The 23,577-nt window shown below is 34.2% G+C and overlaps 2 protein-coding genes across 2 annotated transcripts; both read left to right on the top strand.

Annotated features, from left to right (window-relative positions):
• Positions 1–450: 450 nt before the first annotated feature.
• On the top strand, positions 451–6,056 carry LOC101209228 (E3 ubiquitin-protein ligase At1g12760). Its single transcript, XM_011652137.2, has 5 exons — positions 451–1,280; positions 3,973–4,092; positions 4,191–4,323; positions 5,297–5,461; positions 5,594–6,056. The coding sequence occupies exons 1-5, from the start codon at positions 721–723 to the stop codon at positions 5,765–5,767; spliced, it is 1,152 nt and encodes a 383-aa protein (XP_011650439.1). The 5' UTR covers positions 451–720; the 3' UTR covers positions 5,768–6,056.
• A 1,208-nt stretch (positions 6,057–7,264) lies between these two features.
• LOC101213131 (protein unc-13 homolog) lies at positions 7,265–23,433 on the top strand. Its single transcript, XM_004147939.3, has 26 exons — positions 7,265–7,515; positions 7,848–7,912; positions 8,455–8,728; positions 9,054–9,120; positions 9,320–9,470; positions 9,923–10,090; positions 11,139–11,234; positions 11,376–11,543; positions 11,640–11,741; positions 12,424–12,660; positions 12,888–12,968; positions 14,089–14,175; positions 14,293–14,475; positions 14,597–14,755; positions 16,329–16,421; positions 17,111–17,182; positions 17,575–17,692; positions 18,234–18,400; positions 18,670–18,754; positions 19,625–19,762; positions 20,160–20,266; positions 20,396–20,473; positions 20,696–20,791; positions 20,932–21,027; positions 21,126–21,312; positions 22,854–23,433. The coding sequence occupies exons 1-26, from the start codon at positions 7,338–7,340 to the stop codon at positions 22,889–22,891; spliced, it is 3,291 nt and encodes a 1,096-aa protein (XP_004147987.1). The 5' UTR covers positions 7,265–7,337; the 3' UTR covers positions 22,892–23,433.
• Positions 23,434–23,577: the final 144 nt, after the last annotated feature.

The following is a 23,577-nucleotide window of genomic DNA, read 5'->3' on the forward strand; positions in this document are numbered from 1 at the left end:
TCTTGATTCATACTATACTCTAGGGATTCACCTTGGGATACTTCACTTCAAACACTAACCAACTATATGAAATTAAAAAAAAAAAAGATCGTAACATCCATAGCTATAATTTAAGATCACAAAAAAATAAATGTAAAAAATATTCACATTGGATAGAATATTTCTAAGAAAAAATATGGAAGAATTGATAAACACATCCATTTTTAATATAAAAAGAAGGTAATAGAAACAGGAGATTTTCCCACAAGGATGAATCGTCAAGGTTCATGGTCTTTTGCCGTTCCTTGTGGATGTCGACATGTCGGGTCATAAATGATCCAATCCTCCCGCCAGCGATTTTCACTTTCTCAAACAAACTAAAAACGACACGTGGTTTCCATCCAATCGGTCGTCTTCCACAAGAGTCGAGAAAGACAAATTAATTACAATAAAACCACGATCACCAAAAATCCATAACAGCACGACAAAAAACCGTATCCCCATCGGAATTTCCTTCCCATCATAACTTTTTTTTATCTCCAATTCTTCCCCCCAATTTTTCGCCGGAGCTCCACCAATCCTTCAACCACCACCCCTTTTCCGAATTCTCTTCAATTTCTAGATACCCTTTTTGTTTTAGACTGAATTACCTATTCCAATTTGATTGTTTCATGTTTGGGATGAAGAAAGTCAATTCCAAGGAGTAGGGTTTGAATTCGTTGTTTTTTGGGAACTTTTCAAATGGCATCTTCAAGGTCCCCGAATGGATCTTCCGATGATATTCTCGATACCTCCCCTTTGATGGGGACTCCGAATCGGTCGTTGGACGATACGCATTCGGGTCGGAGATTTGTGCAGAGGCAAAGTTTGCGTCAGGCGGCGAGGTTTCTTAGGCAAGCTAGTAATCGGAGGACGATGCGTGAGCCGTCTATGTTGGTAAGAGAGACGGCTGCGGAGCAATTGGAGGAGAGGCAGAGTGATTGGGCGTATTCGAAGCCGGTTGTCATCCTTGATATCGTTTGGAATTTCGCTTTTGTTGTTGTTGCTGCTACCATTTTGGTTCTCAGCCGTAACGAGTCTCCTTCAATGCCTTTGAGACTGTGGATCGTGGGGTATGCGTTTCAATGTATTCTTCATATGGTATGCGTTTGTGTTGAGTATCGTCGTCGCCGACAGCTACGATATTCGGCCTTTAGTTCGATGGAGGAGGGAAATTCTGCACGCTCGATTTCGGGATTGGGGTCGAGGGCAAACTCGAGTCATTATGTATCATTGGCTCAATTGGATGAGAACGATAGCAGGTTGGAATTACATACGATGTCATATTTTTCGGCATTTACGTTTTAACATCAAGATTTATATATGATGCCATATTTTTCAGGAAGTCTGCTTTATGATGTTTGACATGCCGTGATTTCGTAATTGTTATGATAGGAATTATAAGGAACCAAAGGAGAGATTGTTTGATGGAGATGGTATGTTTGGTTGTATGCAGCATGTTCAGTATAGGACGTAGATGGATTTGCTTTTCTCTGGGAAGTTTTAGACTATCAGGATGATTACACCTGCTGATCTTGGGCTCAGCTGAGTTGTATCATCATTAGTGTGATACTGTGATTTGTTGCCTCCGGTCCAAGCTGCACATTTGCTTGGAAAATGGAAATATTAGGTTTTCTGTTTTTCTTTGGGTTTAGATTTCAAAGACCTTTTGTAATCATTGCATAGTCAAAATTTTTATTGTAACTTAGTTGTAACCTCTATTTTTAGTGGGATTTTTTATGGGTTTGGTTTTCTATAGGTTCTTGAATTTAGCAGTTGTTTCTATAATAAAAAAAATCATTTAAGTGTTAGAATGATTTTTAATTAAGTAGTTCGTTGTTATTACTTATTAGATTTGTGCTCCAGCGTATCATATTGAATGAAAGAGGTGTGAGCAGGAATCTTTGCTCAGCCTATATTTATGGCTGCACTGTTCACAATTTAATAAAGAGAAAGCGCTGAAAGGTTTTTCTTTGATTTTTCTGGTTTCTTTACTTTCGTTTTGACTGAGCTCAACACAACCAAGAAATATTCCAAACCCAATTGCATTAATCAATTATACCATCTTCATTTTTGGCATTGTGAGTTGGAGCTTTTTTTGGGATGCTCTTTTTAGATGTTTGGCATGTCATATGTTTGTCATAGAGGTGTTAGAGATATGATCAGGGAGTTCCTTCTCTATTCGCTGTTTGGGAAGAGAAGCCGTTTTCTTTGGTGCGCTAGTGTTTGTGCCACCCTTTGGATGTTGTGGGATGAGAGGAATAGGAGGGCTTTTAGAGGAGTTGAGAGTGAGAGTGGTGAAATCTTATCTGTGGTTCATTTTCATGTTTCTCGTTGGGCTTCGATTTCAAAGACTCTTTGTAATTATCCTTTAAACGTGATTTTTTGTAGTTGGATTCTCTTCTTGTAGGGAGTTCTCTGTTTTTTGTTTGTCCGTGCTTTCTTTAATTTTTTTTTTCAATGAAAGTTGTTGTTCTTATTAAAAAACTAATAATAACAAAATTCGAAGGGATCATTTTCCTAATCTAGGCCATGGGGCTCGACCTTTTTATTCACTTATGAAGGAGTATATGAAGCCCAAGGATCTATCTAAAAGCAGAATTGCCTCATGACCTAGCTTAAAATTTTTTAAAATATGTCTCTGTTTCTACCCATATCGATCCATGGTCTCCCTTTCACAACTCCTTTAGGTTTGGTCGTCATCCAAGCCATGGGGCTCCACACCACAAATTGCTTAAACAACCCTTTTCCACGGACTATTTTCCTCCCATATAGTCTCCAAAGCTATGGACAAATTTCTTGTAGCAGAGAGTCAACCCTTAATCCCCCATATTGTGTTGGGAAGGACCATACCATCACCATCTTTCCAAGTGATGTCCATGGGAGTTGTTTCCACTGATCCAAATGGAATCTCTCATTTGCTTTTTCAGCTTCTCTATAATAGTGATCCTATCGAGGGTAGCATGAGCAAGAGAATTCTACCACCTTTTGTGAAAGTCAACCCTCCCAAACTGTCAAGTATAACTCTGATCTTATCCATCAAGGATCCAGAAGAGAATGGATTTCCTATTTCCACTGGGAAAATCCCAAATGATAATAAGGGAAGTTGTCCACTTTACAGCAGTTGAGGGTTGTTTTATAGATACCTAGAGACAAGCCAAACTCCAAGAAGAAGATGCTTAGTATTCCACCCAATCTGAAGCTGGCTCGCACCTGAGAAAAAAAGGAGATTGTCTTTTGGGTATTGTAGGTAAGAGGCTTCAACGGTATCTCACATCCACCCTAAATCCTCTCAGAATATTCCTGTCACAGCAGAAATGAATTTCATTGCTGAAGAAGTCCCCGGTAAAAATGGAAAGGAAAGGGGTAGGGTATCTGCGGCAGCTCGCCCACGTGCCTTCAATTCATCAGTTTGGGACTTATGGAAGAGGTAGCTAGAGATTTAGAAAGATAATTGTGTGTTTTCTTTAGGATGGAAATAAAGGAAGCAAATGAAGTTATCTTGTTAAATGTTAATCAAGAGAGAGCAGTTTCACTGCTCGAGAAATTGATGGAAATACAGGAATTATATGGATGATTCTCAAATTACAAAGACCAAAATGGTATTGTGATGGAACTCGTAGCCAATCGACTGTGAACTCAATCTTATTGATTTTATATAGCAGAAAGTTAACACTCCTCCGTTTCCCTCTCTTCCAAGAGATAACAGGAAGATTCAAATACTCCAAAAAATATAGTATTGGAGGTCTAACATATTGTAATTTAGATTTTTATATAATTTCTTGACCTATTGAACTTTACGTTTTACGTGCAAAACGAAGCAATTGATCTGAATTGATGTTATAAGTTTTGGAAAATTGTCAGAGTAGCTTTGCCCCTTGTGACTTGGTATTATATTCTTCTTAAAAATATTATATAATTTTTATTATTTACTCTTCATTTTATTCATGCCAGTGTAGCAAAGCACCTTGAATCTGCAAATACAATGTTCTCCTTCATCTGGTGGATTATTGGATTCTATTGGGTATCTGCAGGAGGACAATCTTTAGCACAGGCCTCTCCCCTGCTTTACTGGTTTGTGATTACTCCTTTCTTGTACTGGATATCAAAGCTGATGGATTATCATTACGTGGCCAAGATTCTAACTTCCAGTAATGTGGTTTGAACTGCAGGTTATGTATCATATTCTTGGGTTTTGATGTGTTCTTTGTGGTTTTCTGTGTTGCTTTGGCATGTATCATTGGAATTGCTGTTTGCTGCTGTCTTCCTTGTATCATTGCACTTTTATATGCTGTAGCGGACCAGGTAATTTTATGGTGTTCCTGAATATGTTTTTTGATGTTTCTATTAAAGTTAAAGGGCAAATATTAGTTTCTACTATTCTATTGCTTCTTTTCTTGTGACATTTACACACAATAAGATCCTGTATAAAATTCTTATGCTTTGTCCACTGTAAAACAATTGAAGTAACCATAAGAAAAGGGAGAAAGATGAGAATCACGAGTCATATCTCCTTTTTGTTATGTGATTTTTTTTTGTATAAGGTTGATATTCTCGCATTAGGAAGGTGTATAAAAGAAAGCACGAGAGAGAGTGGGATGATGTAATTGGTTAGTTGACGAGGGACCCACCTTTTTTTTCTGTTGAAGAAACATTTCATGATGAATGAAATAAAAAAGGACCCACAATTTTGTTAATAGATTCTGACGCTAGGGGAGTGAGTCAGCGTACTAATTAGTACAGGAAAGAAGTTAACTAGCTCACGTTTGGGTTGAGTTCTTCCTAACCAGCTTTTATCAAATATTCTGTGATGAAATTCTTCTGCCTTGTGTTAGCTTGAAACCCTTGTTTCCCGTAGTTTGTCTTGAAGTTATTGGAGCTTCCTTGAAGAACTTAGCAGGCAAGGGGTGGGGCCCCTTGACTCAGTTATAACAAAAGAAAAAAAAGAAGAAAAAGGAAAATGAAAAAGAGAGAGAGAGAGTAGAACCTTTTGTTTTTCTTCTAGATAGAGAGTTTAGGACCTGCGTTAGGTAGCAAATACAATACAAAACCATCTAAGATGGACAGTGTATATTTAATTTGTTCACAAGGTGAACTTTACTGGCTTAAACAAAGGAAGTCCAATCTATGATCAATCCGGCTTAAACATAGCCACTACAACCCAAAAGAATCATCTGAGAACAATACAAACAGATATATAAAACTGGAAGGAGACAGCCACCATAATGGTCATATGCCGACTTTACTAACTTGATGGATATTATATGGATATATGCAGGAAGGAGCGACCAAAGAAGATGTCGAACAGTTGTCAAAATTTAAATTCAGAAAGGTTGAAAACACCGAGAAATTCTCCACTGATGTACAGGAACCTCTCGGTGGGGTAATGTCTGAGTGTTGTACAGATTCACCCATTGAACGCCCCCTCTTGCAAGAGGATGCGGTATGTACCATATCGTGATCATATACCAAACCTACAACTTTGTAGGATCTTTTATTTTGTTACAAAGTATAATTCACTTGCTTGTTTTGTTCTCTAGTTCATGACATTTCATTGAAATCTTTTATCTTTTAGGAGTGTTGCATCTGCCTTTCTGCATACGAGGATGGTGTCGAGCTACGAGAGCTCCCATGTGGTCATCACTTCCACTGTGCATGCGTCGATAAATGGCTGTATATTAATGCCACCTGTCCTCTCTGCAAGTACAACATCTTGAAAAATAGCAATCTTGCTCAAGAGGAAGTTTGAAAAATACGTTCTGATTTACGTGTATGAATGCTTATACAGGTGAGTTGTGTGTAGTTATGAAAGAGATGAATCAGCAAACTCATTATAGTAGGGTCGCTCTTTTGCAGCAGATGCTATTGTTATTTTTTTTGTTGTAGTTTTTGCTCTGCTCGGGTTGGTCGTGTAAATGGCGATGTGAAGATTCTCTGTAATGACTAATTCTTAAGGCATTCCCTCCTCCTTAGTCCTCAACTTATGTAATCGTATCACTCAATAAATTTAAGTTGCAAATCCTTGGTTCCTGTTCCAACTTTGTTGCTGCCTTTGGGAGTTTATGTGCACATCTTCCGGTTATAGTTGTGGATTTGTATGGCACTGAATTAGATAATAAGTTACAAACAGTTAGAGATGTTTGGAGAGCTGAAATATATTTAAAATTACTGAAAATAATGGGAATAATCAAAACACAAATAAAATGAAATAAAAAAGAGTGGAACAATGGAAAAGAAGTTTGGATTGAAAACGGTTTGGAAAAGAAGTTTGGATTGAAAACGGTTTGGATGGAGTGAGTTATATTATAAATTGAGTTCAAAATGTGCATGAGTTTTTAATTACATTATAATACATCTCCATTTCATTTCGGTCCATCAAACGGATCGTTAGATATAGATTTACTCTTACTCTTTCTTAATAAATACATATATATTTTTTAATGAAGTGATGCTGTCACTTATTAGTTTTTCTCTACCTTTAATAAATATCTAAAATTGCTAAATTCTTCCCTAATCAATAGCAAACTAATCAGTCAAATAAGATTGATTCAAAAGCCAATTAGTCAAAATGGCTACCTTGGCCGCAATGATTAAAAATAAGTTAAAACTTGTCTCTTTTTATGTTGGGAAATTGTAATGAATATCAAGGAAAAAAAAAAACTATTTAGAAGATATAACCAAAAAACATTTAAATGTTCTATAGAAAATTTGAGAATATATTATTAATTAATAAAACTCACAAATAATATGCATAAATTAATTTAAAATCATAAATACATTCAACGTACATCTAAACTCCGTCAATTCAACAAATTGACGTAAATAAATTAAGTAACAATTCTAAAGAGAATATAATCTTTTAAAACAAAAGGAATAATATTTATTTAGTTTATTTATTACAACTTGTATTTATTTAACAAAAGTCTCCTAAAAATATAAGCCCGTCCAAGAGGCATATCCGTAATAATTTTCGCCGATATCGAAATTCATGTTGACAGCCATTCCGTTGAAATTTCAAAATAAAACGTTTCCGAAAAAAAGTTGACCTTAATGCCCCAACTAGGCGCTGACTGTCATTATACAATAATTAATTTCTATTCCTAATGACATATTATGTAATTCATGAAACTTTCAAGGGCAAACTCGGAATACCAAAATGTGAAATCCTCGACTTCTATTACAATACAATGGCCGTTATATTTTTATTTATTTATTTTTTAATTATTAGATTCCATTTTTCGCGCTTTGCTTTGCTTCCACATTCTCTGATCTTTACCGCTTCTTCTTCATCTTCTTGCATTCCGTTGAGGTGATTGGCGATGGATTCAAGTTCTTTGTTGCAGCGGTACCGTCGTGATCGGCAGAAGCTGTTGGCATTCTTGCTGTCCTCGCGTTTGATCAAAGAGTTGAGGACTCCGGCTGGTCCTGTCACTGATTTCTCCGCTGTCGACCTTGACTCTCTGAGTGCTAGCTATGTTTTGGAGTGCATTAAATCCGGTAATTCTGTTTCCTCCTGTGTGAGATATGAATGCTAGTTCTTGTAGTTTCTTTAGCTTGGTTTTAGTGGAAGATTATGGTATCGAATTTGGATTTTAGTATATAGCTAACACTTGGAACGGAGCTGGAAGTCTGTGTCGTATTTCTTTTAGTTTTGTTCTTAAGTAAAAAGTGGATTGAACTTCCTTGGTTGGATTTTGAATGTTGGTCTGTGGCGGAGTGTTCGCTGTTATTCGTTTTTTTAATAGCGCGTTCTCTGTTTTTAGTTGACTGAGTAGCGTAACTTCGAACAATTGTGATGAGTTTAATTTCGTTGTTATGTTCTTGCTTAGGTGGAGTTATTGACATTTCTACAGCATCTAAGAGGAAGCTACTTGAATCTGCTTACCCGACAATGGTAAGTATATATGATTGTGAGAAGTTATTTGAATTTGTATTCTCTCTTTGTGATTAATATTCTGCTGCGTTGTTGTTCTACTGAAAGGAGATATACCCTTCTAATGCTTCCGAATATCTCTCTACTTTATTTATTTAATTAAATTTTCTGAAGCGGACTGTTTAGTTTATGCACTATCTGAAAATGCTGGATTGAAACTTAAGCTCCGCCGAAGTCTTTCTGGTGATTTCTTTTCTATTTGACGATTACCAAACATTTTCTCCCGGGCTATCTCCGTCGCATTTCATTGTCTGTGCACCAGAGTGAGCGTCTTTACTTTGTTTGGGTAGTTTGATCATATACCTAACGAAGAGGCGACTTTCACAAATTTGACTTTCGGGTTTTACCTAAAAAAAATCGATTTTTGGACGTTTTTTTCTTTGCGAAGATTTAACTGTAATTAGGAGTCTGGTGACTTTGTTTCAGGAAGTTTTATTTCATTAGAATTTATAAAAAGTTTGAATGCATTTTTATTTACTAACTAATTTGATGTATGAATGCAGATACAATCACGTTTCCGGACTACTTATTTTCTACGTACTCATCCAGATTTGTCTGGACCACCTCCTAGCCGTGCACCACCACCTATTATCGTGGAAAGGTCCTCTAGTAGTGACATATCATCTTCATCTAGGTCGCTTGATTCTTCATTTGATGACAATATTGCAACATCTAGTGATGACGGTGGTCCTCAATCTAATGGAACAACAGTCACACCTTCGAAACTTGGGAAAGAACAGGAAGTTCCAGCTTTAGGACTGCCGAAGTTGTACACAGGTATTTGATGCTTATATTCTTCTATGGAAACAAGATTTTATTTCAGAATTTTTCAGAAACTGAAATATTGATCTTTCATATTTTCCCATGAAAGGGAATTATCTGACTAGTTGTTTTGTTTCTGGTTACCTTTTCTTTCCAAAACAAAATCCCAAGGTGGGATATCACATTTCCGCTTTTTTCTAGTATTCTCTTTTGATAAGTAAATCAGCAAATGATTGTTTCATATAAAAAGTTCTCCAAAACAATGTTTAAGTTTGTATAAGCTGCCCCTCCTCCCAACAGTTATATTGAAAATTGATTCATAGTTCTATGACTATTAAAGGATTAGCAGATGATGACTTGGATGAAGCAGCGTATATAACCTTGCTTGCATCAATGGCATTTTCCAGGTGTGCTCTCTTCTTAGGGAATGATGTTTTATTTTATTTATTTTCCTGCTTGTACTTGCCAGATATTGTGGTTCCCTTGCGAAGAACCTCAACATGAATATGTGTTCATATCTCTTTCTTTCTTTTTCTGAAAGTTGTAGGGAACATAAAATGTGTATGTCTTCATTATCATTTATTTGCTCTCTCTCTCTCTAACCAGGATCGAAATCTATTCATTTGAGGACAAAAACAAAGAAAATGTTATTAAACATAGTGCAGGGATGAAAAGTACAAGGGATGAAGTAGATGTTCAATCAAAGAATTTTGAAAGACATTTGAATTTGCTTCACGCTGTCCACACCCAGATGCAGGCATGGCATAGACTCGTTCTCTAAGATGATCTTATAGCCATTTCTTTTTTACTTTGAGGTCATGCATCTTAAACTTTACAATCCACTAACTACATTATAATTGTAGCCATTTAGCTGCATATAGTGGTGGCAGATTTTCTGTCCTTAAGAGGTTAACAGAAGTTTTTTACTTCATATATGTTGATGTTTCTGACGTAAAGTATAGTTTTTCTTTTCTAACTAATAGCTTATTCCATATAGTTGGTTATCAGAAGTGTATAGATGACAAGCCCTTAAGTGAATGCAATTGCCTTGTCACAAGCTGGCTTGGAAAGACTCATAAAGCATGATAAATATATTAATAGATGTTTCATGTTCTCCCTGTTCCCCTGTTCCCCTTTTTCTCTGCATCTCTTCTCCCACTAACTTGACCAATAGCTGATTTTAAATCAGTATTTATATAACTTGACCAGATTTCAGGAGTTGCTGATGCATGCATGAGGAAACGGCTGATGGAGTTGGCTGCAAGGAGAAACTGGGGGCAAATTAATGTTCCTCAAATTTTATTAGTCCTTTTGCATAGTGTTTTCAGATCTGATTTTCCTAGTGAGAAATCTTACATCCAATGGAAGCTCAGACAGGTAATTAATCAACCATGGACCACTGAAGGAGAATTTTTTTTTGTATTTTCTTACCGTAGTTAAAACGTTCAAAAGCTCTCTAGTTCCCTTCTATGCGTTGCTGTTTCTAATTTTGAACCACACACATCAAGTAGGAAGCAACCAATTGTATTAAGATTAACTTGGGTGCCTGATGACCACACAGCTGTAGAGGCTCATTTATGAATGCCTTCTGAGAAAGAAAAGAAAAACTGCGTACGGATATACATATATTGGAAACCATATATTCAAAAACTGAGAAGAAGTGAAAAACTTTCCAATCTAGGTCTTTACACTTTCCATATGTTGTTGTCCAGACATGGGCTCTTGAAACTTTGAAAATGAAAACCTTGATTCTTTTGTAGAGATTGATATATCTATTGGGGCCTGCAACTATGAGAAGTTGGTACGGTGCAATAAAGTGAAGGGGTTAATAGATACTGTAAATGCTTGTCCAGCTCTAGAAATAATGAAATAGAACCTTTCATTTTGGGATTCTTAGTTGAAAACTTTTGTGCCACAGATGTTGGCTAATTTTAACTGTAGGTTGAATTTAATCAAGGCTGTTTCTAGAACAGATGGCTGAAGAATTTTCTATTGGATTCTCAGATTAGATAACAGCGTTTCAGATCACAATTGTGGTCTTTGTCACAGCGCAGTGTTGAAGGAATTGGATATAATTTTATATTATGTAATGGTTAGCATTTGTGTGGATTTCTTCCAAGCACTTGCAGAAAAAGAAAAAAAAGGAAAAAAAAAAAACCTCACAGGTAAGAGTGTACAAGTTTCAAAAAGTTCGAAAAGAAATTAATTAAATGTGATCGTTTATTATTATTTTTGATTAACTGAATGTACCACAATGGTCGGAAGTTGCAACGTTCTAAGTGGTACCTGTTGTAATTGTACATTTTCTTAAAACGAATGAGGTATCTAATGTAGGAGTAGTAATGTGACTAAAGTTTGATATAAACATAAAATGTCTTCTCCTTTCTTTAACTATAAAGTTTGGTGTCTGCGACTGCAACAATAGGTCAATATTTTGGAAGAATTCTGTTTCTCTGCTAATCTTGCGGCATCTGAACGTCAAATCTGTGAAACCTCTCTAATGAAGATCAGAAGTACAAAGGTTCCGTTTCCTTTTGTTTACTTTAATCCAATACAGAGTATTTAATGCTAGTTTAGAGTGGCTAGCTTTTGAGTTTTCAAAATTTCCTCTATGATCGATCTTACAAAAGAATCTGAATTATTTCATTGTTGAACATTATAGGAATGGGATATGAATATGGTTCCATCTGAGCGTGCTAAAGTTTTGTCAGGTATTGCACAAGTACTGTCAAAATTGTCAGCCCTTGATGCATATCACTTTAACATCAGATTATACGAGAAATTGCTTTTTGGTGTACTTGGTGCTAGTGACGATAACCATCCCACTATGGTACGTTTTTCTTCTAACTTCTGTTTGAGTTGATTTTACGTGTGTTGTTAACTAAGGCTCATAACAGAGGATAATTGGTTTCTTTCGTTTGTATAGGAAGTGGATGACAGTGTCGGCCTTGTAAAATTGACATGGTCTATTTTAGGAATCACTCCGGAAATACACAGTGTGATCCATGGGTGGGTTCTTTTTCAGCAGGTACTCTATGAAGTGATTTGTTGGGGTCATTTTCTTATAACTGCACGATTGAATTCTTCTTCATCAAATTGATAACTTAAATTAATGCCTTTGATAATGATTTTTCACTGCTTAATAACTTCTTTGTTATGGTAGGATATATTAGACATGCCATGCAATTTTTTCTTTTATTCCCGAGCCATTGTTGATCATTTCTGCTAGAACATCTGTTATTTTGTTGCATACCTGCAGGCACAATATTTTATTAGTCTTTCTTCCTGACTGTAAACGTTTCTTTACATGTCAGTAGAAGTTTTACTTTTCTTCAATGGTTCAGGGTTCATATTGAGATATTTTGGTTGAAGATGTTTAAATCATGAATCATAGATTAAATATGCCAAACTATCTATTTAAACTTTTGAGTTTAGAGGTCATTCAAATTTCAACATGGAATCAAAGTGAAAGATCTTGTGTTGTCACCTGTAATGTTTTTTCTTCTTAATTGTGTTATTCTTGGTGAGGTTTTTTCTTTCTTTCTTTCTTTCTTCTTTTTTTTTTTTTGTTACATTCAAAATTTAAATATGTTCCACTGCGTAGAAATATGCCTTATCATCTAGTTGTTAGGCACAGAAAAGATGTAGCTGCATGTATAGGAAAATATTTTTGGTTGCTTTTTTATCTAATTTAACTTTTTCTATTGAAGTTTGTCAAGACAGATGAAATTTCGTTCTTGGACAGTGCTATGGTTGAGTTGCAAAAAATTGCATCGTCAAAAAACAACGAGGGGAAGGAGGAACAGTATTTGGAAAGCCTTTCATGTTCAATTTCATGCAATGGCAATGGCAATGAAATGAAGTTAAATTTGGCAGAGGCCGTATTTTTCTTAATTAGCAGTTGGTGTGACATTAAACTACAAGCCTATCATTTGCATTTCCTTAAGGTGAATTTCAATTATTAATTATCTTTTTCCCTCTAATATCCTGTCAACCCCATAAAAAAATTTATATTACCCAGGTTTCTTAATGTAAGGTCACGATATTATCCTACCTCCATTATTATTTCATGTGTATCATTACCCTTATATTTGTTATGAGTCATCACGTCATTAAATGTTCTACGCATCCATATCATTATCTATGCTAATTTAGGTATTTTTTTAAAAATCAGAAACCTTCTTACTTCGGAAAAGTGGTGAGCTTGCTGTCCATCGTTGGAGTTGTTACTTCTTATGATTGCAATACTGTAAAGGTAGGTGGTAATTTCTTAATGTGCTTGAATAGATATTTATTTTGTAGATATCTTCTGCTTGTTTTTATTTTGTAGATATCTTCTGCTTGTTTTTATTTTGTAGATATCTTCTGCTTGTTTAGGTTTTCATAAATTTACTTTTTAGCTAGTTCATGTCTCGATGGAGATTTGCTTCCAACATAAATTCAACAGGAAAAATCCAACCTCCTAATTGTTTTTACTATTTAGCTAAAAAAAACTTCTCATTGATGATTGGAAAGTTATTAATATCTACAAAGACACAAACTCTCTTGGAGTAAGATGAAAAATTATAATGGCAAATCTCTTAATTCATAAAACAAAGACTTTAGAGTTCTGAGTATAACATACCTGAATAGTTTAGTCATGTGGAGTTTTGCGTGTTTATCATGGTAATTGTTATGATGAGGGTATAAATGGATTGAAGGTAATCATCCTGATGTTATATGGAATTTTAAAACTAGCTTTAGTTATAATGTTGCCAAATGCCAACTGAATTTGCAAAATTGTAAGAACATGCTGGTGCTTGCATAATTAAGTTTGAGGTTTGTCTCAATTCCGTTTATTCATGTATCATAACGAACAAGAAGGAAAAGTAAGCTTGATCAGCTTGTTCTTTTTATCTATGGTAGTTGCTTCAAATATTCTTATATTTGTTAGGTAAAGAAACAAAAAAGTATTTGGCATGCATTTCAATTAACTTTTATTTTATTTTAAATTGGTTGGAACTAAAATAATACTTTTGAGGGCATCAGGCTTTAGTTTTAAGATGGCGTGAATTTCAAGTTTTTTAAATGTTCAAATTGGGACTAATCAGGCGTATGATTTTTATTTGCTTATTTTGAAAGGAAGCTGCCTTTCCATAGATATTGGAAAGTTATGGCCTAAATCATTGTACAGAACTCCGTTTAAGAGTCTGCAACTATGATAATTTGGCGTGATAACATTTCTAGTATAAGGGAAGAGGGTTTTCCTTTTCCTCCTGTTTTCCTCGACTTTACAACTGGACTGATATTAAGGGAAAGGGTGCGGAAAGCATTATAAAATTGTCCTTTTTACTCTTTCTTTTGAAACTTATGTGAATAGTCAACAATTTTTTTAGTTAACAAGATTGGATGGTTTGAAAGCGAGCGGAACTAGAAAACTCAGAACCTATGTTGAGAGGTCCATTGAAGCTGCTTACAAAGCGGTAAGTCTCATTGTTTACGACACTGACAGTATCCTTGTATGATTAAGTGAGAAAGCATTTTTTTCATTACATTACATCATAGTGTACTCAATGATTTTAGTATGCTTATTTGGTTAGGTAGAGGATAGTGTAAATTCTGAATCCAAAGAGAGTATACACCCGCTTGCTCTGCTTGCCAATAGGCTACGATTGGTTGCTGAGAAAGAAATTACTGTATTCTTCCCAGTGTTACGTCAATTATGTCCTGATTCTGGGATAGTTGCAGCCATGCTATTGCACCAATTTTATGGAGAAAAATTGGTTTGTTTCGTTAATTCCTTTTGTAAAATTTTGTGTTTTGCCAATGTGGCTATCTTCTTTTCTTCTTTTCTATTTCATCTTTTTCTTACTTATTCCGGGCTTTTATTTCATGAAATAACAGAAACCATTCTTAAAGGAAGTATCAAATCTTTCTGATGATGTAAGGTCAGTGCTTCCTGCTGCTTATTCCTTAGATCGTGAGCTAACTCATCTGTTTACTTCTGCTTCCAAAGAAAGTATATTAAGTCCACTTCTAAAGGAAGATCTCGAGCATTATCCGGTCAGCCAATTTTCTCCCTTTTTACTGTCACATTTGGGTTGTGTAATGCTTGGATTTGAAATTTTTATTCTGTTTGCTTGTGGTCATTTTGAACTCAAGAACGTAATCATAGACTCATAATCATCCTTCCATTAGTAGGAAGATTATACATATCAATTTGGATCATGTTACAACTCTCTGTCCTATTTGAAGTAGCGCATAGTTGAAATTACCTAATTGTTACTTTTTTATGGTACATATTTGAATAAGTTTTCACCTCTGGTCCAAGATTTTGAATTATGGTTTTGATTGCTTATTCGTATCTAGTCTGAAGTTTGTTTCATTGTTATGTTTGTAGATTATATATATGCATCTCTTGCATCCATATTTTATCTTTTTTCATATGGTATCCCTTGCATATCCATGTGCTAGTTTGATGAACACTACCATGTGGGTGTGTCATGCATTATATTTGTGCTGTCTCTTCTGTTTGTAATTTATATTTCTTAGGCACTTTCTATTTTAACAGGTAAAAAGTACAGCCAGCAAAGAAAATAGTAATAATAATAAACACCCCAGAAGAGGGGCAAAAAAACAAGAACTCCTCACAGACAAACAAAACCCAAGAAAAACCTCCAACAACGCAACCACAAACCAAAGAACTAAAGCATGGCAGCAATACCTTTTTAGTTCATGAGGTTTCACAAATAGTTTCCTATGTCCCTTAACTTCTAGGCTTTGAAAATGTTCCAAATTAAACTTTGATTTTAATTTTTAGTTAGGTATTTCAACAGAAAGATGACAGGACATTTTTTTAACTGATTTTACTGATGTTGAGGAAAAATCACTATTTTATTATGAATATTGTAATTAGTAGATGTTCATGAACTCCCCATAGTCATGATCCATATTCACTTGACAGCCTCATAAATAGAGGTTTGTAGAGAACTTTTGATAATGTAATTCAAATTAATAGAGAACCATTTTACTCTCTACTATCTCTCCATCTTATCTCTTTTGTGTTCTTTTTGTTCTTCTTTTACTTTTATTTTATAACATATTTTACACTAGTTTGAGAATGATGTGGCAATAATATAAAAATATTCTCTCTTTCGCTTCTGTTACCACCTCTCATCAATGCTTTGCCTCCCTTCCCCACTTTTGTCACCGCACCCTTGCTGCACCTTTTCACCAATGTCATCATGGCCTTGCCTCACTTGTCTCCCCACTCAAATCAGCTAGTGTACAAGCATATGTTTGAGATTTGACTGCATTTTTCAATCCAAATAAAAAAATTGCGCATAATGCTATTTTTTGTTTTGTAGCTTTGAATCTTAATTTCATTACCTTTACAATATCTTCTATTCTTATAAAATATTTTACTATTGCTTATTTCCATTTGTAAGCTCTCGGTATCTTTGTCTTTCTTAGGCTAGAATCTTCTGATTTGTGCGTATGTGTGTATAGAGAAATTGATTGGACTCTTCTCTTCATTAATGGCTGTGTTACATCCATGCTTGGTGTTGTTTGTACTTGTAGATTCATACTACATCAGCCATGTACGCTATTTGTTTATTCCTCCGTCTTTTAGCAGATTGTACAAATTGCCAAGCCTATAATTCTTGACTGGATGATCGATCAGCTGGAACAAACCTCTGAATGGACTGGACGTGCTTTCAAGTTAGAGGTTGGTTATTTGCAGAGTGATTTTTTGGGTTAATAATTGAGCAGTAAGTAATGTATTATGATACTTGTGTGAGTGAAAGCAGTAGCTTGGCATTTTCTTAATTATGTAAAAAATAGTGAAATTTTCAATATTTCTCCTTCTTATTTACCACCAACAATACTTCATGTGTAGGATGGCCTCCAAGAAAGGCGAATATAGTTTTTATTCTAATCAAAATCATAAATTTTAGGTCTAAAAGGTTAAAGATACAAGAGAGAGTTTTTTCTAATTAGTTATTTATAAGAATATCCTAACCTTGACATTCATTTACAACACTCCCCTTCAAGATGAGTTGTAATATCATACAATCCAAACTTGTCATTCAAATTTGTAAGTTAGGAATAAAAATAAAAAAAACAAATGCTAAAACAAAAAACTATATTTAACCTATAATCTGAAAAGTTCAAACCAAACGGAGAAAGAAAAAAGAAAGACAAAAAAAGAAAAATCAAACGATTAGGTTGGCTTGAAATTGGCTTTTGAGTTTTAGTTGTTGAATTCAATTATGATTTATAAAATATCTACATATGATCTCTTCTTATATGGATTCAAACAACTGCACAAAGTACAGAATAATTATTTCAGATTTATATCCTTTTAACACTGCATTCACACCTTTTTAACTAACTTCCATTTTGTGGCAAGTGAAGAACTGGGAGCCGATATCATTTCAGCAAAATTTGGCAGCATCAGTTATTGAAGTTTTTAGAATAATTGAGGAGGTATTATTCCTGTAAAGACATTTACTTTAGTTAGGTTTTAATGAGAAGAATTTTGGTTTTGTTCCTATGAATTGAAATGATACTTTGGTACTTAAATATTTGAAGTTTGGGAGTGAATAAACTATTTATAGAGATACTGTTACATAGTATGATCAATAAATTTTTACCACTAAAGTTTATATTCTACCTGGAAATTTGTCTAAGTTGTTAGTGGTGATTCTTATTGGTTTGTCCTGCCTTCTTTTCAAATAATCGATACCATATGCAACTGGTGGAAATAGTAGTAGTTTGCTTGCTGCTACCTTTTTTTTATTTGCCTTTTGAATTTACTATTGAGGTTTAGTGTTATGAAGTTTGTTTAATATTATGGAATTATAATGAAAAACTTGCAGACTGTTGATCAGTTTTTTGACCTGAACCTTCCGATGGACATCACACATTTGCAAGCTCTCCTGTCCATTGTCTACCACAGTTTGGATGGCTATTTATCTGGTCTGCTCAACCAGTTAGGTAATTTATGAATTTCTGATTTAGGAAGAATGTGCGTTGATGGAAAACTGAACACACTCAACACACATGAATATATATGATAGGAATCAAGAACTTGTTATTGAATTCAAAAGATACCCTAAGTAAGGTATTATGACCTAATTTTCCTTGCACTGTCAAGACAAGACTCTATACTAATGTCAAAAGCAAGATAACTTCCTACCCGATGTCCAACTACATAGTAGTCCCTATTCTAACCATCTCATCTGTGGTCCCACTAGATGATGGCTCCCCTCCCTAACAAACTCTTTTCCTTTTCGACCCCTCCACTCATTTATGTATACAACTGGTAGTCTAAAAATACATTTATTAAATATTATCATAAACCAGCATATGCATGACTAGTGCTTTAATGTACTCCTTTCATTTCTGGAGTTGGAAGACCAAGATCATGTACGTTTAGCTTATTGGTGATTTGGTTATATTATCTTTCCTTTATTAATCTCTACTCTTTAAATGGTCATTTTATTGGTGATTTGATCATATTATCTTTCATTTGCAGTCGAGAAGAATTGTTTGTATCCACCTGTTCCTCCACTGACTCGTTTTGTGGAGACAGCCACAACAGGAAAGAAAAAGTTGCCTGAATCTCACTTAGATGAGCATGTGAACAGAAAATTGAATGGCCTGACAATATCTAAGCTTTGTATTAAATTGAATACTCTTGGTGTAAGTGATGCTATAATTTACAAGCTTCTTTTCCTCGCTAAATGTGCAGCATGTTTAAAGTTACGTGAGATAATTATCATATTGTAAATACCATACTTTTAATATCTTGGGCATGGTCTTTGAGATGTGAGGTCTGTTAATGACATTACAATATTGGGGGATGGAAGCTCCCCCTCAAGTCTCTTGTGCAACCATAGTAAACAGCATTCTTAATGGCATTGCCGATTGTTAGTTTTATTTCGTGATATGTCTATTTTCTCTTTATGCAGTATATTCAAAAACAAATTGTAACACTGGAGGACAGAGTTGGAAAATCTTGGGCACTTCTTGGACGATCTGCCAAGCATAAACAGGGTACTTTCATTTAATATTTGTGTTCAATATGCATAGCATTATTGATTGATAAAAGACAGAAACTAGTGATCTGACTTCATTTTGCTTGGACTAAAGTGCCTATTTTGAAAATTTTAGAGACCAAATATACACCAACGCCAAACATTTGGGACCAGAAAGTATATTTTGTTAAAAAGGAAAAAAGTTTTTTAGAACCATTTTTTTCATGTTAAGGACTAAATAGAGACCAATCTCAAGCCTTAGGGACCACGTTTGTTTTCTTTGTCCTAAATGTTTAATCATTTTGAGTACTTTAACAATTTTGCTTGTATACTAAGTTAAAATGATAAATTGAGTAAGAGTAGTTAAGGAGATAAAGATCACATCAAAGTTTTCTTACATAAAAATCCTGCACAAGGGAAAACATATGGGCACCCGTGCCATGAACAAGTCTACTATGAAAGAATTACAAACTTAGAATTTATGACCCAGATTTACGAGCAACACTTAATTGATGTTCTTTACAGCCCCACTTAAAATCATGGACCAAGGTGCTTCTAGATTAAAAAATATATATATATAATACATCATTAATCCACAAAGTTTAGATACCCTGTAGCTATTTAAGTTTGAAGGGCACAAACATAATACTAGAGACCAAACGAAGTCTTACTCTTCAAGTTTGTTGATCTCTAAATCCATTGCAAATTAGATAGATGACCTGGACTTGACGGAAAATTGAGTACTTCTACAACATCTGGACACCTTAAATTGAAGCAATTTTATTTGTTTGTGTATAATAAATTTAGAATGGTTATTCCAACATATTGCCTCTGCTTCATTTAATTTAAAAATGATTTTTTGAAAATATCTGTATCATCATCCAATCAGCCCAGGTAGAGGTTTCCACGACTTCAAATGGTGGTATTGGTACCTTCAGTGACGAAGCTAATGAGTTGTTTGCCAACACTTTCAATAACATTAAGAGTTTCATCGCAAAATCTATCAGCAAGTTCTGTGACTTTACTGGTGAGTTGCAAAAACTGATTTACATCGGTCAAGATTAGCAACCAATTTTATTTTGTCTTGAAATTTTTTGCAGTTAGTGAGCTTAAGGTATATTAAACATATAATTCGTTGACCCTAACAGTAAAATGCATTGTCTGATTTCCGTAATTTCTATCCAAGTATATCCATAATAGGGGGAACTGGGAAGGACATAGCCTATTTAATTCACACATGGTTTGGTTTTTCCCCGTAAATTTTCCATTCTGTTTGGATCAGGTTGAAGTTATTTTTACACTTCTATTTTTGGTTTATTTTTAAACTGTAGGAAGATGATTGTAGAATGTAACTGTCAAAATTCTTATTTTTACAATCTTTTTATCTCTGCTTGATAGTCTTTTGATCAAATTCTACTCTCCAGGCACAAAAATTATTTTCTCAGATCTCAGAGACGAATTCCTCTCATATTTGTATCGTGGCAATGTTGAAGCTGCTCGATTAGAAGGCTTCCTCGTGCATCTTGATGTTGTAAGATCTTTGATTCCCGAAATGTGATATTTTAGACAATTTTGTCTGGCACACCTTGCATATCTGAACTATAATATTTCTTTATAATTTTCATTTCTGGGTTGTATTAATCTAATCTGTCTCTTATAGGTCCTGAACAATGTATGTGGCATGATCGATGGTACTCTTAGGGATCTTGTGGTATTAAGCATTTGTCGAGCATCAATGGTACGCTAATGCTAGTTTTATCTGTTACCTTTTTGAATTTCATCCAATCAATGAAATTATAGATGAAACAATTCTTTTAACTCTGAGATAGTGGTAAATCTTCCCTTTATAACTTGATCAAACCATTGAAATTATTGTTATTTCTCTTTCCACAAGAAAAAGAAAAAGAAAAAGGAACCCTATTACATTTCACTTTTTCCTCGGAAATGTATTGTTTTCCAGGAAGCCTTCACATGGGTGATGCTTAGTGGAGGTCCTTCACGTGGATTTTCTGATTCAGATATTGTTCTCATTAGGGAAGATCTAGGCATATTGAAGGTATGTGCGCTAAGTTATGGAATTCTTGTAACATATAAGGTCATAGCTTCCGTGTAAGTTGAAAAAAAAATGGCTGTATGATCTTTTGGTTTGCGATAAAAGATTCAGACAATATTGCTTCTTGCATCCGTCAATTTCAGGACTTTTTTATAGCTGATAAAGAAGGCCTTTCCCGTATTTTTGTTGAGAAGGAAGCCGAATTTGCTGAAGAAATATTGGGATTATATTCACTTCCGGTTAGTTTATCTTATTAGTCAAGTTTATATGATAATTAAGTTCCATAGTAGAGGAATTCAGGTGGGCTGCGTTTTCAAATTGTTGCATTTTCCTGCAGACTGAAACTATTATCCAATTACTGATGAGTTCAAGTGGGAAAAATTCTACTGAGTTGGATCCATGTGGTAATAATGGCAGTCTTCAATTTAACGATTCCCAGGCATTGGTACGAATCTTGTGCCATAAAAAAGATACGGAAGCTTCTATGTTTCTAAAGCGAAAATATAATCTCCCTGCTTCTTCAGGTATCTTCCTCTCTACATCATTTAAGATTTCATAACCCTTGGAACATCATTTCTTCGTGAAGGAAAAATGAAAGTAGATAACGATATTGCAGAACCCAATAATCATAATCTTAATGCTTGTTGAATACTCAATGGTAACGGAAGTATCTCAATTATTGTTCGAAGTGAACCCCACAACTATAATAAGAGAATAAACCCCAATAATGAATTGATAAACAACTCCAAGAAAGTTAAACAAATTTGGGTTGGAAAGATGATTTCTATTTTCAACATTTCAAACTTCTAGAATCCAATTGATCAAAATAGATTGAAAATTCTAAACATGCATTCTAAAAGCAAGAATACAAAAACAACATAAAGCTTGAGAAGTTTTAAACTCAACGAGAAGTTCGTTCAAATTCAACTTTATCCTAAATCCTAAAATGTGAAAAATACATCACTTTTTATGCTAAATGAATGGTCACTACAAAGGGACACAACCTTTCATCTATGTAGTCTAGATTCAAACCCAACCCTTCGAGTTCATATATGAACCTTCAATCAATTCAAATACATAAAATCAATAAGTACAAAAGGTATTAAAGATGAGAATGAAACTGAATTCAGATTCATTCATGCCTTTTGTAGCTTGAAATGATGCAACCCTGTGTAGGATTTTTTAAGCTCAAATTCAAGAGTTTTTGCCACTTACTTTTCCTTACCAGAGAGGAATCCTATATAGGTGAAAGAAACAACTTCTAATTGAAATGATGCAAAAAATAGTATTTCTAACTTCATATCGAAGTACACACTCATATAGGACTACTAAAGATCTACCAACTTAAAAACTTCAATATGAAAAAAAACTCAAATCTAATCATCAATAATGCAATGGCTAGTACGTTTTAAATGTCACTGGACATCCTTCAGAAGGAGAACTAAAATGTAATGTTCTAATGCCATGATGGAAATTTTTTTGGATCGTTTGTAATTTGCATAATCATAGAACGCCAATTGACATTTCTAAAAACGAAAATTTTATGGAGCACAATTTTTTCCATGCTTTCTAAGGTTGCGTTTTATAATCATCACTTCTTGATTTAACTTAATCCATTGATCATTTTCACTCTCTCCCTCCTCCTCCTTTTATCACAACTTTTTCCTATATAATTTGTTACTAGGATTTAAAATAGGATGTTAATATTATTACATGAAATCGCTCAAGTAGAGTTGTTCATTGAGAGAATGGATTCATTTGATGGAACTTATTCTTTATTTGTTTCTTAACATACTCAATAACATATTAGCATATGGAGTTAACTATTCCTACTGTTCTTAAAAATACTTTCTTTTTTGCTGAGATTCACATTAGCATTTTGCAGAGAACTATATGCCTTCAGTAAGAACTTGATAACTATTAGTTTCATGTATTTTTCTTTTTTAAAAGATTCATCAAACATAATTTGCTGGTTTCTTTAGAACTGCTTGTTTTCGAAATAATCGAGTGCATATTCCTTGCTTATTTCACTAGTAATAGTTTAACTTCCTTGAAATTCTTGCAGATTATGACGATACCCCATCATTGAAAGACTCAACTTGATATTCTAATTTCTGACCAAAAAAAAATTTGATAATCATTTTCGTTTTTTTCAAAACAATTGAACTTTTAAACAATACTTCATCTAGTGCTTAGAAAATCTAAACTAAGTTTTGAAAACTGCAAAAGTAGGCTTTAGAAACATTTTCTTTTTCTTACAGAATTTAACTGAAGTTTTAAATATTTTTCTAAAAGTTGTGAGGAACTAAGGGTTATTTTCAAAAGCTAATAAACTGAAAACGAAATCATTATCATCAAATGGGATGTATGAGTCGTGTTGGTGGCCAGTTTCAAAGAAAGAGAAGGGAAAACGATAATGGATTCAGCCCGATTCTACTTCCCAAAGGCAAGTTTTATTGACGATCTATTAATGAAAAGTAAAGTTTTGTCAGTTCTACTGTTTTAGTATTCATGTATATTGTACATAATATATTCCATTGTAATGTCATTTTATAATAAAATTAATTTGTTTCTGTATTTGATTATATTCTTAATAGAGTAAGTAATATGTCCTGATTGAAAAAAAATATTTGATGTTTGATGAAGGAAAATGTGTAAACATTGTTGTTTGTTTTTTTTCCTTAGAACGTATTAGCTCTTCCCTCAATATCCATACAATTTAAATTCTCATGTAAATACGTTATATTTAGGTTGTTCACAAAATTTGATTACATGAAAAAATCGGTCAA

The sequence above is a fragment of the Cucumis sativus genome, chromosome 3 (assembly GCF_000004075.3).
Source record: "Cucumis sativus cultivar 9930 chromosome 3, Cucumber_9930_V3, whole genome shotgun sequence".
Lineage (NCBI taxonomy): Eukaryota > Viridiplantae > Streptophyta > Magnoliopsida > Cucurbitales > Cucurbitaceae > Cucumis > Cucumis sativus.

Coding starts and splice junctions, on each gene's coding strand:
- LOC101209228 (XM_011652137.2), top strand. CDS start 721: ATGGCATCTTCAAGGTCCCCGAATGGATCTTCCGATGATATTCTCGAT. Junction 1,281..3,972: donor TTGGATGAGAACGATAGCAG/GTTGGAATTACA, acceptor TATTCATGCCAG/TGTAGCAAAGCACCTTGAAT. Junction 5,462..5,593: donor CCCTCTTGCAAGAGGATGCG/GTATGTACCATA, acceptor TTTATCTTTTAG/GAGTGTTGCATCTGCCTTTC.
- LOC101213131 (XM_004147939.3), top strand. CDS start 7,338: ATGGATTCAAGTTCTTTGTTGCAGCGGTACCGTCGTGATCGGCAGAAG. Junction 12,661..12,887: donor ATCATTTGCATTTCCTTAAG/GTGAATTTCAAT, acceptor TTTAAAAATCAG/AAACCTTCTTACTTCGGAAA. Junction 19,763..20,159: donor CAAGTTCTGTGACTTTACTG/GTGAGTTGCAAA, acceptor TCTACTCTCCAG/GCACAAAAATTATTTTCTCA.